The sequence below is a fragment of the Alnus glutinosa genome, chromosome 8, assembly GCF_958979055.1.
Source record: "Alnus glutinosa chromosome 8, dhAlnGlut1.1, whole genome shotgun sequence".
NCBI lineage: Eukaryota > Viridiplantae > Streptophyta > Magnoliopsida > Fagales > Betulaceae > Alnus > Alnus glutinosa.
The window spans coordinates 20,501,446-20,517,078 of NC_084893.1; the positions used below are offsets into that span (position 1 = coordinate 20,501,446).

At 36.5% G+C, this 15,633-nt stretch overlaps 1 protein-coding gene across 2 annotated transcripts; it reads right to left on the reverse strand.

The window, feature by feature from the left end:
* Nucleotides 1–5,195: 5,195 nt before the first annotated feature.
* LOC133874660 (uncharacterized) lies at nucleotides 5,196–14,959 on the reverse strand. Of its 2 annotated transcripts, none has more exons than XM_062312536.1 (8): nucleotides 14,703–14,959; nucleotides 13,723–13,778; nucleotides 13,501–13,625; nucleotides 8,460–8,619; nucleotides 7,495–7,922; nucleotides 6,800–7,291; nucleotides 6,141–6,243; nucleotides 5,196–5,526 (listed from the first exon to the last, which is right to left on the reverse strand). In XM_062312536.1, exons 1-8 carry the CDS (start codon nucleotides 14,769–14,771, stop codon nucleotides 5,388–5,390), a joined length of 1,572 nt encoding a protein of 523 aa, XP_062168520.1. In that variant the 5' UTR covers nucleotides 14,772–14,959; the 3' UTR covers nucleotides 5,196–5,387. The 2 variants fall into 2 exon arrangements, with proteins under 2 accessions (XP_062168520.1, XP_062168519.1); XM_062312535.1 differs by having other exon boundaries at nucleotides 6,800–7,294.
* Nucleotides 14,960–15,633: the final 674 nt, after the last annotated feature.

Here is a 15,633-nt window from a genome sequence, read left to right on the forward strand (position 1 = left end):
TCTTCGGTGGCCCTTGTAGGTGGCTTTTAGTGCATTCCATTTATGATCATATATCAATCAACCCCACCAATTTAGCTGACGTTGATTGATCGGAGCCCTCCGTCCATTTCTATCATGGCCCTCTCCATAGGCTGCTATTTTGACTTTTTAAAATTTGGATACATTTTTTCTAAAGTAACGAAAGATCAAGAGTTAAAAGTGAAATTGATCTTGAAAAACAAAAATTGGACACAATATTAAAGTTGCCTTAATTGCACAAGCCGATATAACGTCCATAGGCTTCTTCAACTTATGCTCCGTTTGTTTCGGCGTAAAATGATTTTTGGAAAATGATTTCGACATTTTCTGGTATTTGGTAGGGGCGAAAATAATAGTCAACGAGAAAATGATTTCTGTTTGACCGAAAACCCTTAGTAAATTTTCAGAAAATGATTTACGCTTTTTAAAAGCGTAAATCATTTTCCGAAGACACTAGACGCATTCGACTCTTATTAAACGACACAGTCGACCTTCACTTCAAGCAATCGACCATCACCGAAATCTTGCCGGTACCGAAATCCGACAACGTCCGATCTATGTCGCTGGAATCCGGTCAGTCCGGATTCCGGGGACCGTATTCCGACCATCTGGCCAGAACGGCCGGATTTCGGCGGTTCTGGCAGATTCCAGCCTGTATGCCAGAGTCTGGCTATTCTATGCCGGAATCCAGCCACTTTCGCCGGAATCCGGCCAACCTAGATTTCGACGAAACTGTTCGGATTCTGGCCTTCATCTTGGATGGCGGAATCCGGTAAAAGTGGCCGGAATCCTGTCGGTCAGTAACGGAATCTTGTCTTCGGTAATTTTTATATTATTTTACATTAATATTTATATGTTTGGAATAAAAATTGATTTTTATAGGTTAATATGATTGAATAAAAACATTGAAAAAAATTTGTGATTTTCCGTACGCGCCAAACACCAGAAAATGCTTTCAGCGAAAAATATTTTCTAGAAAAATTACTTTCCTAAAATCATTTTACAACGGAAACCATTTTACGTCGAAACAAACGGAGACAATTTTACATCGAAACAAACGAAGCATTAATGATAAAGAATTTGTACCCTACATGCACCTTTTTCCACATATCAAAAGTGATTTTAATAGAAAGAAAAAGACTAGAGTTTTGGATAGAGGATATCCTATTTTCCCTTTCTTTTAATTTACAGACTAAATTCGTTAAAAAAAAAAAAAAAAAAGAAAAAAAAAGGGGTGGCCGAGGACCTCAAACTTATCCTTCTCGATTTCCGACCTCAAACTTAACTTTCTCGCTTTTCCGAAGGACCTCATACTTATCCTTCTCGCTTTCCTTTTTATTCAAAGAGATGGCGTATACTGGCACTTGGTCCCTCCTTCCACCAACTTTCGTTGCAACTGTCCCTACCTCGCTGCTTTGGTGACTGAGATTGATTTTTTTTTTTCAAATGAGAAAAAGAAAGAAGTTTATTACGCCTGTTTAGAATTTTAGATCCCATTTTCTTCCAGCTCATTTGAAAAATATTTGCTCACAAAAATGGAGGTTTGTTGGAAATATTGGATATTAGTTAAATTATTAGTTATATTAAAAACTTAAATCAATAAGAAATGATAAATTTAATTATTTAATTAATATATGAGACTAGACAACACGTTGACTATATATATAAGTTGAGTTCCAACTTAAAGTTAGCATAAAATTATGACATATGACGTTAACCCATTAAACCGGTCATTTAAGTAAAATTAAACCGATCCATGTATTTCAATTAAAATAAACGGTGCATTTAATATGCTTAATTAACTCTCTTATATTGAATAGAAAATTAATAGAAACATTAAATTTTGTTGTCATTAAATAAACAGTTCTTTAAATAAACCGAGTTTCAACTTAAAGTTAGCCTAAAATTATGACATGTAATATGAACCCATATTTTAAGCATTGAACCGGTCATTTAAGTAAAAAATACCGGTCATTTAAGTAAAACTGAACCGGTCCATGTTTTTCAAGTGAAATAAACGGTGCATTTAATATGCCTAATTAACTTTCTTATATTGAATAGAAAATGAATAAAAATGTCAAATTTTGTTGTCATTAAATTATCACTAATTTCTACCTTTCTCTCTTCCTTTAAGTAAAAAATATGTCATTTAAATAAAATTTAAAACTTACAGGTTAAATTGAAATCACTTGAATACTGAAGGATCAATCCACCCCCCCCCCCCCACCCCCCCCCCAAAAAAAAAAAAAAAAAAGTCTAAAAAATCAATTTAAGGTGAGTTTCTTAAGTTGCAGCTGAGTTTATGATGGCACACCAATGCCACATAGGTCTACAAGGCAACGACAACCTAACCCTAAATACTTGACCATTGAAGCTACAGATGTAGAGGAAGAATCAAAGAAGGATTATATGATCCAAAGAAGTTGCTAAGAAGTCATCATGGCTGGTAGGGAAGTCTTAGAGTCCTAATTGAAGTCCTAATAAGAATTGGAGTCAAAGTTGTCATTCTATTTTAGTATTGTTGTTGTCACTTGTCAAGTCCTTTCACGTGTTATAATAGAACTCTTATGGTGCGTTTGGGTATCGAATATTTCAAATATGAATAATATTCTGAATTTGATCACGGATTTCAAGGCAATGAAAATGTGTTTGGATGTTGAATATAATTTAGATTTTTTTGAATATATGTTTGGGTGTTGAATTTGGAAGATTGGAAAAAAGTGTTTTATAATAATATAAAGTGATTGGAAATGATTGGATTGTATGAAAAGTTGTATATAATGATTGGTATGGTAAAAAATAATAATAAAAAATATATGATGGGTTTTAAAAAAGTGTTTTATAATAGTATAAAATGATTGGAAATGATTGGATTATATGAAAAGTTGTGTATAATGATTGGTATGGTAAAAAATAATAATAAAAAATATATGATGAGTTTATTCAAACTATTCAAACTTTATTCAAGTGACCCATGGGTTTTATTCAACTTGGATCTGGGTATGAGTTTTTGAATAAAAACCCAGTTCGAATATTGAATAATCTTACAAACCAAACGCACCATAAGAAAACCAATAGAGATAAAGAAGAGAGGAGCCAACGTACTAGAGAAGAAGACAAGGGAAAATGGAAGAAAAATTGAGGAAATAATGGAGAAATGAGAAATTGCCCTTCTAATGTGTCATCTATAACTTTAGAGCTTAATTGTCGAGTTCTAGAACTAATGGATGGACTAGATGTGCCAAAGTGGCTTGGCAGACGAAGCGACTAATATGCTGCATGCCGCATGACAGTGGTCACTCACAATCAATTAACGCGCTCCTACGACTTCCAAAGCGAAAACCACCATAAGTACAGAAGGCAGAGTGGTCAAGAAGATTTCCAATGCCTGACTAGGTCGACAAGTCAAACATGGAAATAGGGAGAGGGCAACTGATAGATCATTTATACACTCAGCTGATCTAAATAGAGATAACAAAACTAAGATACATGGTGATAAAGCTCGAACTGCAAGTCCTGGCCAAACCAAAAAGGTAAACGCGAAGGAACAGAACAAAGAGCAGATGATAAGACTCGACCATGAGGAAAAATGCAAATAGCTTGACCAACTGAATTAGCATAAAGGTTACTTAAAAGGATACTAAAATTGTAGCATTGAAAATAACCACTTCATGGTTTCAGTCTAACTGTTCTGTATTTCAATTGAAGAATCTCGTTAAGGCCATAAGATGCAAGTTAGCATAGAATCCAACACAACACCTAATTAAGGCCGTGAGTAATGCTTGTTGTATACAAACTTTACACACTTTGTACACAACTCCTTTGTATTTATTTATTTAAAAAAAAAAAAAATTTGCTTGACACGCTTTGTGTACTTAGTGTTGTACACTACAACAAGCATTACTCTTCAGGCCGTACCCCATCAGTGGACACTGGACATTCAACACAAGGAGAGGTGATACCACCATTTTAGATACAGCCTTACATTTCTTTTCTAGAGCTAGACAATTCCCTTTGGTCACTTTAAGCATCCTAGAGTTCCCTACAGACAACTCCAACAAGTCTCTACTTATCTCTCTCTTCATTTTGCAGGCATCTGTTGACTGAATATGACCGTGCTATTAATTGCATCATCATTTTTGATAGTTAATGCTGTGCCTATGCACTATTAAGTTTTACCTATAATTTTACCATATGTTTCAACACGGAATATTTTTGTTGATTTTTTTTTTTATAAAAAAAATAACTGTATTATATTCGTATATAGACGTTATGATTTTTGGCTGTCCATTTTTTACGCCGTACTTTGAACATATAATGAGACCCAAATATATCATTCGTATGTTCTTTTTTCTAACTAGACCGTAGACTGACAATTTATAACGAATGTGGCCCAGCATATTTGAAGAACATATATTTCTATCATAAACAGTACCGAGGTATTTCAATCGAACCCCGGGCTAGAAAAATTTGTGTTCATTTGCATATATGAAAAATTATAGAATTGTCCTCAGGATGGACAATTACTAGCACTAATTATGATAAGAATCGGAGCAATATGAACATGGTTCATATGGGTTGAAACTATAAGGATAGTTGGTTGGAGCTGGTGTTTCACTACTAGGTGAAGCATGTTGTGTAGAAAAATTACTATAATTATCAAAATAAAAATTCATGCTTTACTCGCAACCATTTGAGCAATTCAACTTCTACAAGAACGCACCTTTGTCCCACAACAACTCGTATGATATTATGTTGGATGTTCTCATCATTCTACACACAAATGACTGATGTACAACAATGTTAAAAGCCAAGTTTTGTAAAAAGGCATCTTCCAAGCACTCCAAAATCATCCGGTTATCCTAAAGGGAAATGCTACACTCTCGCTCCAACTCATACACTCTAAAGTACACTCATTGATGTAGTAGTAAAAATCACCATTGGATCTAAAATCTAGTGGTGATTTTAACTATCACGTCAAAGAGAGAGAGAGAGAGAGAGAGAGGAACCCACCATCACATGGGTCCCACCCCATGTGAGTAGGGGTGTGTAATGTGAGTGTTTTTTTTTTAATCATTACTCTAACCAGAAAGGTATGACATTTTTTACCCTTTTTTAGCTAATTTGAAGTAAAAGAGTGGATGAGACTACGTACATTAGTCACAAAAGTGAGTGAAAAGCAAAAAGGATTAAATTTTCTCCCTTAAGCAAAAGAACAAGTTGCCGTAGCAACAACCTCCTGCCCAAAAGAAACCGCCAAGATTGAAATATCTTGAAAACCTTACAATTGCATAAAGACTAGCTTTTGAAGAACCATCAATTAAACAGCTCTGCTCTCTATTCACAGCTACAATTTCTAATAGGTCTCCTCAAACCTTCTTGAAGAATGAAAGAATGTTGCCTTGCTTAGGATCTTTCAAGTTCCCTGCTTTCTTGTTTCCTGCTTTGCCTGTTGGATTAGATGGAGCAGTGTTTCCTATCGCTGGTGACTTCTTAGCTGCAGGAGGCCTGGATTCATAAACCCAATATTTAGAGCCTATTGATATTGAAAGCTATCTTTAAGCAAAAGAATAGTATCAACATGAAGAATCTAGCTCACTCACAATCATAATAAGTAGTCTGTCATAGATAATCAACTTAAGGGCATTACAATCAACCATACAAGAGTCTGCTCACATATTGAGCACACAATTACCTAAGGGGTGTGGAAGAAAGAACTAGATCTACTCAACAAGCATCTGACTTGTACTCCTTGGATCTCTCCACAAATTTTATGCAATGGCTACAAAACTGATTTTCCTTTTTCATTTGTGAAGCCCATACTGCCTAAATTGCAACATTGGCAACAGCTAACCTCAGCCAAAGTTGGCTTTAGCCCGGTAAGATGTGGTGTTCATCTTTAAGGCGCTGTAATATCTGGTCCCTATAATCCAACTACATGCATGATATGAAATGAATGAAAAGTGGACCAAGCAATTAAAAAGAAAAAAAAAGTGATGGTTGACTATCCCAACCAAACATTGCATTAATCAATAGAAGCCTATACGAACAACTTGCAAGTTCTGTGGAGGAGCCAGTATTTCTTGCAAAACATAAATGGAAAGATTACGCATATAATTAACCTGTTAACAGTATTGCTGAATGTAGAGCTGTCAGATTTCTTCGTTGTACTACTGTCAGCTTTCTTTGCTTCTATCTCTTCATCATCCCAGATTACCTCAGTTACTGGATCAACAAAGCAAGATAAAAATATGATTAGAAAAAAAGAAAAAGCAAGAAAAAAATATAAATGAAAATGTATGACTAACAGCTCTGGCCGTAGAGACAGTTTGGTTTACATGGGGCATTTATGAAAGTGTTTGCAGAAGACGATCTTTTCCCCCCCTTTTATTTTAGTTTATCAGGAACACTAGTGTTAGAATGATGTTTTAATAAACCTACTAATATAGAGTAGGCTTCTATTTTCAAATATTAAATGGTTTAAAATGTGCAGCTCAAAAGTGAAAATAAAATCTGAACTATTAATTAGTTATCATAAATGCAGCTCTCCACTGCTAACCAAATTGAGAGTAGCATACCAAGATGGATTACGAAGGAAAAATATATATAAGAATTTACTTACCTAACATATCAGTTAGAATATAAAAGGTATCTTGAGGCTTTTAGGTTGATTAGGATTATAGTTAGGTAGTGAAACCAAAGGAGAAACAATTACTACCATGCCAAGTCATATAATGGAAAAAGGTATGGTTGGAAACTGAGGATCTAAACATGTGTGTACCTTCTCTTCCCCGCTCGTCAATCCGTGTCTTCAACACTTTTCTCCTTTTTGGGGAATTTGGAACAGCAAGTTTCGCTTTATCCTCCTTATTTAAATCGCTTTCTGGAATACAGCTTTGTACTTTCTCTAGAGAGGAAGTCCCAGCATTTGCACCCTTGCTGATAACTGAAGGATCCTCTCTCAGTGGTTGGTTAGATTCTTTGTCAGTAACCATCTCTTCCTTGACCTTTGGTTTATTTTCTATTTCCTTCTCTGAAACCAAAATTTTGGTGCTTTGTTTCTGAGCTAGAGATGATTGACCCTTTGGAATATCTGGTGATGCTAAATTGACTGCATCTTCATATTCATCTTCATCTGATAAATCAAAAATAACCCTCCTTTTTCTACTGCCTTCACCATTGGAAGCTCTCTTAAAATTGATGTCTTCACCATCATCATCACTGATGCCAACCTCGAGAGCTTCACGAGCACTTATTTGAGCTTCCGCATTAGCTACTAAAACATAAAAAGAAGAAGAATCATTACTAGGTAAACGAAAAAGGGGAGTTAAGAAAATAACTATGGGTTGTAGAACAGTAGTTTGCATTATAAAACTTATCACAGAAAAGATATGTCAGGACTAACACCTCCTTTATGCTCAAAACAGTTTAAACTTCAAATTTTAACCTCATAGGATAAACTGAATGGAAACCAACCTGTCAGATTTGCAATGACATTGTTATCTTCTGCAGGGACACTAGGCTTTGACTTTGCAGATGCCCGGCCCCAAAAATTAGCCAATGAACCTCCAGTGTCAGAAGCGCTTTTACCATTCTGGACCTTTTTCCCAGCAGGCAATGGAGGAACTTTTTCTTTATCTCCAGGCTTGGTACTCTGACCACGAACTCCTGTGCCAGTGATTTCACTTTCAATATCTTTTACCACGTTGGGAGACTGCAGACCAACTTTTTGGCTAGAATGCTGTACTTTATCTTGCTGAGGTTGAGGAACCGTGGTATTTTGATACACGGAACTACTTTTGGATTGCCCAAGGCCTCCAGCAGTTTTGGTCAGTGGATTTGCAATCGTGCCAGGTGTTCCCTCCACATTCCGCTGGACAAAGGAACTGGAAATCCCACAGAACCTGAAGAATCATTGCAGTAAGCATCAAGGAAGAACTAATAAATATTAAACTCATGCATGTATCCACATAAATGGAAAGACTAAAATTACTACTCACCAAAAAAAAAAAAAAGTTGACCATTATTACTTTGATCAAGGTTTTCTCTTAATGCTTTCGAGCATGAATTTTCAAAGAAATAAAGTCCAAAACAACTTCGTGATGTACATGGTAATGAAAGCAAAAGGGCATCCTGTTTTTGACTCTAATTGGATTTTCTTTGTTTCAGGTGGTTGAGGGCTGGTTTTTTCTGCATATATAGTCAAAGTTACAATTTAATGCACCATTTAAAAGGATGCTTTTCAGCAATCCCTCTTCGTCTTAAAAAGAAATGAAAGAGTTCTGGCGGGTTGCTAAGAGCCTCAATAGTTACAGTAACCACCTAATCTGAAATAGTAAACAAATTCTACTAGATAAAAGTAAAAAGGTTATTTGCACCTTAAGACATAAAAAAGAATGGCACACGCACGCACACAAGCTTAAATCATAAAACATGCTAACCTGTTATCTCTCAAGCAATTGTCAACTGTAAAGTGCTGCTTAAAGAGCTCTTCAGCTTGTACAAATTCGGCATTCCAAAGTGCAGCTGGATCCTTTGGAATGCAAGCTTGCACACTATAAACCTGAACTGAACAATTTCCATCAAATTCTTGTTTGGCTTCTGCATAAATTCAGGAAAAATGAGCCCCGTGTTAGCTTCTATTTTCTTATGTTGGCAAAGGACCCTTATTCCATAATGAAACAGACAAGGAATTCTCTATATTTACCGATAACATTGTTCTTCAATAGAACATCAGTTTTTCTTTTTCCATTCTGCACATGCAACTGACAGTTTGATTGTGGTGGAATTCGAAAGTGATTGTGCAAAAAGTGAAAATTGAAAAGTAATTGATGGTTTATGATTTCACAAAATGATAGGCCAGGACGTAGTGGAATTAGAAAGTGACATATACATTGAAAACTTAATCAAATGTATTTCTTGAGTTAAACTAAGTGACTTCCTTAAGTTGACCTTGTGATTGTCTCAATTAAATTTCCAATAAAAGCAAAAGAATCCCATATAATAGTCATCTAGTGCTTCATGCATGCACAAGAAAGACTTGGTGATTAGCAATCTACATGCTCACAGATTAAAAGCATTGGCCAATGTGTAATGTGTTATACATATGCCTAATCTCATCAGACTAAATTCTTGTTAATGCAATCAATAGATATTTTCCTCACATAATATTGCCTTATCTGGCATATCCCACCTACCAACACCTATCACTTTGAGCTCTATAAATGGGATCCACTGTAATATAAATATTTAAGCAATTCAATAAAAATGTAACCCTCTCAGGCATTTCCTATTGTGGATGTATGTATCTAAGGCCGAACTACCATAGATCATTGTCCTCTTTATTCTCTCATCTCCAAATACTCTTTCATTTTTTTATTTTATTTTATTAATATGGTATTAAAGCAATGACCTTAAGTTCAACCCTTAACTCTATAACTTTATTCCAATTCAGGTTAATGTTCCACGTGTTAGGTCACATTTGTTAAAGATAAATTTGAGCCCACATGAGAGGGGGAATGTAAAGATATTAATCAAATTAATAAATTTGAATGTAAAGAAACTTTTGGAGTAATTGGTGATTTAACATGGTATCAAAGGAGTTTGTGGCATTTTCTTGAGCCCTCACGCGCCATGCGTCTTACGCACCCCACACTCGCGCTTTATGCACCCTCTCATAGCCATGCCCCCACAAACATCTTTTGAGCTATATATGTCATGTGCATCTTTTTGGGCTGTTGTCTCTTTTTGGCTGTCTTTTCATGCTCTTCATGCATCCTTTCAAAGCCACACCCATGCACGTCTTTGCAGTTGTCTATCCACACACCTCATGAGCCTTCTCACAACCACACACCCATGCATATCTTTTTGATTATCTTTCATGCGCCCTCTCACAACCACATGCATACGCGTGTTTTTTCGGTCTTTCCAAGAGTCACACGCGTAATCTCATAACCATGTGTCCACATGGTTTTTAGCTATCGACTGATGCATTTCACGCATTCTCTCACAGCCACACACCTACGCATGGCTTTTTGGTTGTCTTTCCTACACCTTCACTGACATGCGCCACATACATATTTTTTCACGATCTGAACGCGGACAAATTCCAATCTGTTTCCTAAGCCATCATCCTAAACTTGGCCTAAGCATTGTGATCTGGCTAATTTTGGCTTGCATTGACCACGGCCCGTTTCGAATCCATTGACTTTCAAACTTAAGCTTTCTCCTTGAGTTTGTAGGAGATATTGGAATCCAAGTGATTCACTTTCCCTATAAGATGTTAAAATCTGATATCAAAATTTGATGTCAAAATACACATAATCTGCTTTCTTTATTTACTTTGGATCATTCATTATATTATGACCCATAAATAGTCATTGTCACTGTACAATGAAAGTAATCCAACAAAAAAATTTAGTCGTATTGGATATTTCTTATAATAGACGTGGGTCTCTAACACGCTCCATGGGCCAACATGCGCTGTCATGTTTTCCAGCAATCTCCTTGTTGCCCATGCTCAAGCCTCTCAATTTGAGTGCCATTTAGTGTTTTTCCACTCACACAACACACAAGCCGCCTCCTTGAGACTCTATTGGCATTTTAACGGTAATATGGAGTTTTTATGTTCATGCACGTTCCTCCATTTGTCGCCCGAAGCTGTTGACATTTTCTTCACACGCCTCACATGGCACCACCAGATCTGTTTTTGGCAAAACAAACAATGAAATCGATTCGCTAGCCACATATTAGTGGATTTGTGAAGTTTCTCATTAACTTAGGTGTCTCACATGCTCGCACGCGCCACCATTATTTTCTTCCCTCTCTTTGTGCACTCATATGCGACTCCAAGCGTTGTCATGTTCTCCTACAAGTATTTTCACGTGCCACATGCACTACCACGGGAGCACGCCTATTCGTCGAACTCAAGTTTCCCTATTTGATCTCAACCTACGACCCGATCCACTATTCAACTTGTGGTTTTTAGGCCAATCTGGGCCTAGTTTCCAAGCCCAAGGTTTCTAACTCGACTTGGACCCATTGTTGGCCCAATTCAACAACCCATCATTAACCCAGCCCATTGGCCCTCTGTTGGCCAAGTCACCGACTGTCGTTCAGCACAAGCCAACAACCACAGCTCAAGGCCAAGCAACTTAAATATATGTTTTCCTTTCTCTATTCTCTAATTTCTCTGCCATATGTTATTGTATTTTACTTTTATATTTTAACATGACATCAAAGCCGCTTTTTTTTCATTGCCTGCCAACATATTCCCACATGCCGCCACTCAATTCATTTTTTTTCTATATTTCATCATTGGATCTGGACTCATATGGTACTGATTTGCCAAACCGTGGAAGGATCATACTATAGAAAACAACACGTGTTCTCATGCACCTCCTTTTTGCTATCACTTCACACACCTCACACACCTTTGCCATAGCCACGCGCCATGTACATCTTTCTACTGTTTGATCAAGTCTAACGCATGTCAAGCAACCATGCACTCTACGCGCATCCAGAGTTCAATGTGCCTACCAGTTTTGGGTCAAAATTCAACCCATTTTCTCTTGGATGGTCTCTTATTCGCAACTGGCTCAAAATCTTTCTTTTTCTTCTTATTTTTTTGAATGACGAGAAACCATTTCAAAGCAGGGCCACTTTGTACCTACCTTTGTCTGGAAAACTTCGAACTCGTGTAAAGCGCTCCCTCCACACGGATCTGGTAATATCCCGGCTTTGTTGGCGAGCTAGCCCTAAGGAATTGTTTGCACCCTAGGGAATTCGAACCTTAGACCTCATAAGATTATTGCAAAGGTCAAGGCCCTTACCACTTACGCCAAACCCTTGGGGTTACAACTGGCCCAAAATCTTTAGACCAGACCCACAACTTAAGCCACTCCACGACAACTTGGCCCATCTCTACCTGGTCCTGCTTAGCACAAATAAAGCTCGACTAGTTGGATTAAATCCGAGTTCAACTAGATCTAGATATGCATGCCCTTATCCATTTATTACCCACTGGATCCGACTTTTGCCTTATCTTATTGAGATCCAACCACAAAAAATAGAAAAGCAGCAAACAAAATCTTCCAAAGAAAAAAAAAAATATACCCAATCCTTTGATTTTCAAACTCAAGTTTTTCCCTTGAGTGTGAGGGAGGATTTCCTTATATAATATTAATTTATCTAGCACACCTCATCTACCACTTCGTGTTCTATAAAAGGATCTATTGTAATAAAATATATTAAAATAATTCAATTAAATGTCACCCTAATGGTCAGTTCTTACCGTGGACATCTCTAAGGCAGAACCACCTTCAATCCTTGTCCTCTTCTTTCTCACTTATTCAAAATATTATTCCATATTATTTGATTTCATTTATTTTAATAATTCCATCATGTACTCTTAGACTAACTTAGCAAACACAAAAGTAGACATATGCATGCTTTGGCTACATGCAAAAACAATTTTTTTATTATATATTTCTAATAAGTTCTTAAATAATTTACAACACTGGTATAACATACGTAATTTATTTCTCTTATATTGAATTTATTACAAGCAAAAAATGTTAATGTCATATATAGGATTATCAATAACCATATATATAATGAAGCTAGTTGCCTAAGTGAGGGCATTATCAATAAACTTCTCTTGTTAAAAAGGATGTATAGACAATGCTACATCCAATGAGCACAGGGGTAAGGTAAGAAACTCTGATTGGTTCATTATTTTCTCATGCTGGCATGGCAATCACTTGAAAAGATAGACATTGTTGGAGAGAGAGAGGGGAAAGGAAGATGAAAAGTGGCTTCACTACCCCAATTATGACAGGCCCCAACTGCTGAAAAATAAAAACACATTTTAAATTTCTCTGGTGAAAAGGATGTTAGGATCTCTATAAACAACCAACAAGCACAGGGTAAGGAAAGAAACTCCAATTATTGCATTACTTTCTTATCCAGAAATGGAAATAATTTGGAAAGCTAGACAGTGTTGGAGATGAAAAGGTTAAAAAGTAAATAAATGAGTATAGAGAGGAAGGGAAGGTGATAAGCGTCTGAAACACCCAACTATCACAGAGCTTCCAACTGCTGGAAAAGAACAACACATTTTCCAGAAAAAACTATGTGCAGTTCTGTGCTCATTTCTCAAACCGAGTTTTCACATAATCACCAAATATCCTCTTGAATATCTATCCCGTCAAAAACTCTCTCTGATACACATACAATACACACTGAAAATGTTCTTTGAGCTCAAATTCAGAAGGGGAAAAACATGAGTTGAAACTGCAAGAAGAAACATACAAGGCTATAACAGACGATGCTAAATAAAACTGAGAAAGGCTCTCTGACTTGCACACACATTTTTCTTCCTAGGAAAATGATTGATTCTATACCCCCTCTCCTCTCTCTCTCTCTCTTACATAACGCATTACAAAATGTCACCATAAGAACAACTATAGAATAAAATGTCACCTGCAAGTTTAGGGCTAGAAACAAGCCTTATATGGTAATTTGGAGGATCACCCTTCAACCAGCCAGACAAAGTATATACCACTTCCAACCCACTTCTGTGTTTTTCAACAAACTCCTGAAGCAACCTATGCACAGAAACAATCAACCATTTGTAAAATGGAAAACTATGCAAACCCTAGACAGCAAGTCTACAAACACAGACTTGATGAGGGAGGTTCCTACCTCTTTGCGGTATTTGATGACACCAAATAATTGCGACTCAGCCACTTGTAGGAAACCTGAAAAAGAATGACATATAGTGAAAAGGTTAAAATAACATATCCCATGTAAAGCTCAGAATCCTCAGCTTACAAGCTCAACATGTTGAATGGCAACTGTCTAAAGTAGACTACAATAATAATATGATCCTGTGCAAGTAAGATATGCCTGTAATATCTAAACAAGAGCAGAAGAATAAGGATCAGAACTCAGAACACAATGGTCTCTATTCTTTGAATGGTAAAAGTAAATAAAATTTAAAGATATATAAGTCTCCGATCTGGTCGTTATATAACATATGCTTAGAAGTCCCATCAACGTGAGCCCAAAGCTAATACCACAGCTAAGACACTAATAAGCTTGGGATTAAGCTCAAGCTCAAATGATTTCTAATTGAACTTGAAGCAATCCGTAAGCACCTTGGACGCCTGCAAGTCGTCAAGTAAGTTTAATGGCACTCAATACAAGAACTCACTGCTACAGGGATCTTACAGAGTAGCAACCAAATTCTACGCATATATTGTTAGCCTGCTTTACTACAAAAAGACTCCATCAAATTTACCTAGTTCTTTTCAATTTCTTTTCATTTATCATTTACAAATTGTAAATCTTTCTTTAACAAACCACCCAAATCACACAGGTCTCCACATAGCACCAAATTCATGTTCCAAACCTAATCTCTATCATCATTTCATCTCAACCATCTTCCACACCTCCTATATATACACAAAAAATCTAGAACACTACACTCCCCAAGAAGCTGTTTTGCACTAACATTGAAAATTTTATTCAAAAGCGGCGAATTTATCAAACCCTTATAAAATTAGAACCACAGAAAAAGCGATTCTTTGCAGTAATCCTGAATTAAGCGCGCGAAATTGATGGATTAGGCCAAGATTACGATGAATATGGAGAAAGTGTTGCAAAGAGGACGAGGTTGTTACCACTTGAAGTTTGTCGGAGACAAGGGGCTCGATCTCTTCCAGTATGCCTAGGGTTTCGATTTGTGCCATGCTTGTTTCTCTTCTCTGGCAGAAATAGAAGGACGAGAATAATAGATGATGGAAATGATAAGAATTTAATAAAATAAATAAAAAACCGTGAATAAGATGATGAATTGATGATTAATGAGTTTCCCTCCGAAGGGCACTCGTTTTCCCGCCATTCTCTGAGTTTTGGGGGCTCCTCATGAGTGGTGATCGGTCCGCACGTGGTAAGTATCGGCACGTGTAATCGTGGGACCTGCCCTTTTCTTTCCACTACCAAAAAAAAAAAAGTTTTTTGCCACTTGCAATTCGCCAGGTGTACGGTGACTGTATACGTGGCGAACTGTTAGCCACGTGCAAGTGGCCAATTGGTTGCGTGTATAATAATACACGCGGCCAATTGGCCGCGTGTATTATTATACACGTGGCCAATTGACCGATTTTTTTCTTAATATTTAATGCTGTTTTTTAATTTCTTTTTATTTAAAATATATATATATATATATATATATATATATATATTTTTTACTAAAATTCTCCAAAATTATTTTATCTAAAAATATCACAAAATCAAATTACACAAATTAATCAAAACAACAATATTTAAAAATTTGAATACCATGTACTAATAAATGTATTCGTTACTAACAACAAATACTTACACAACAATATTAACAAATTTAAAAATCTTGATCTAATAAAGTTATTCGTTACTAACAAAAAAAAAATACACAAAATATCTTCAAATCTGGAGGACGTCGCTGCGGATCACAAGGTGCAGTCCCGGGCGTGAACTCGCCAACCGGAGATTGTCCCGCAAGAGATGGTGTAACGGGCGCTGGAGTCCCGAGAGGGGATTGTTGGCTCAGCAATTGTTCAACAGGCGACA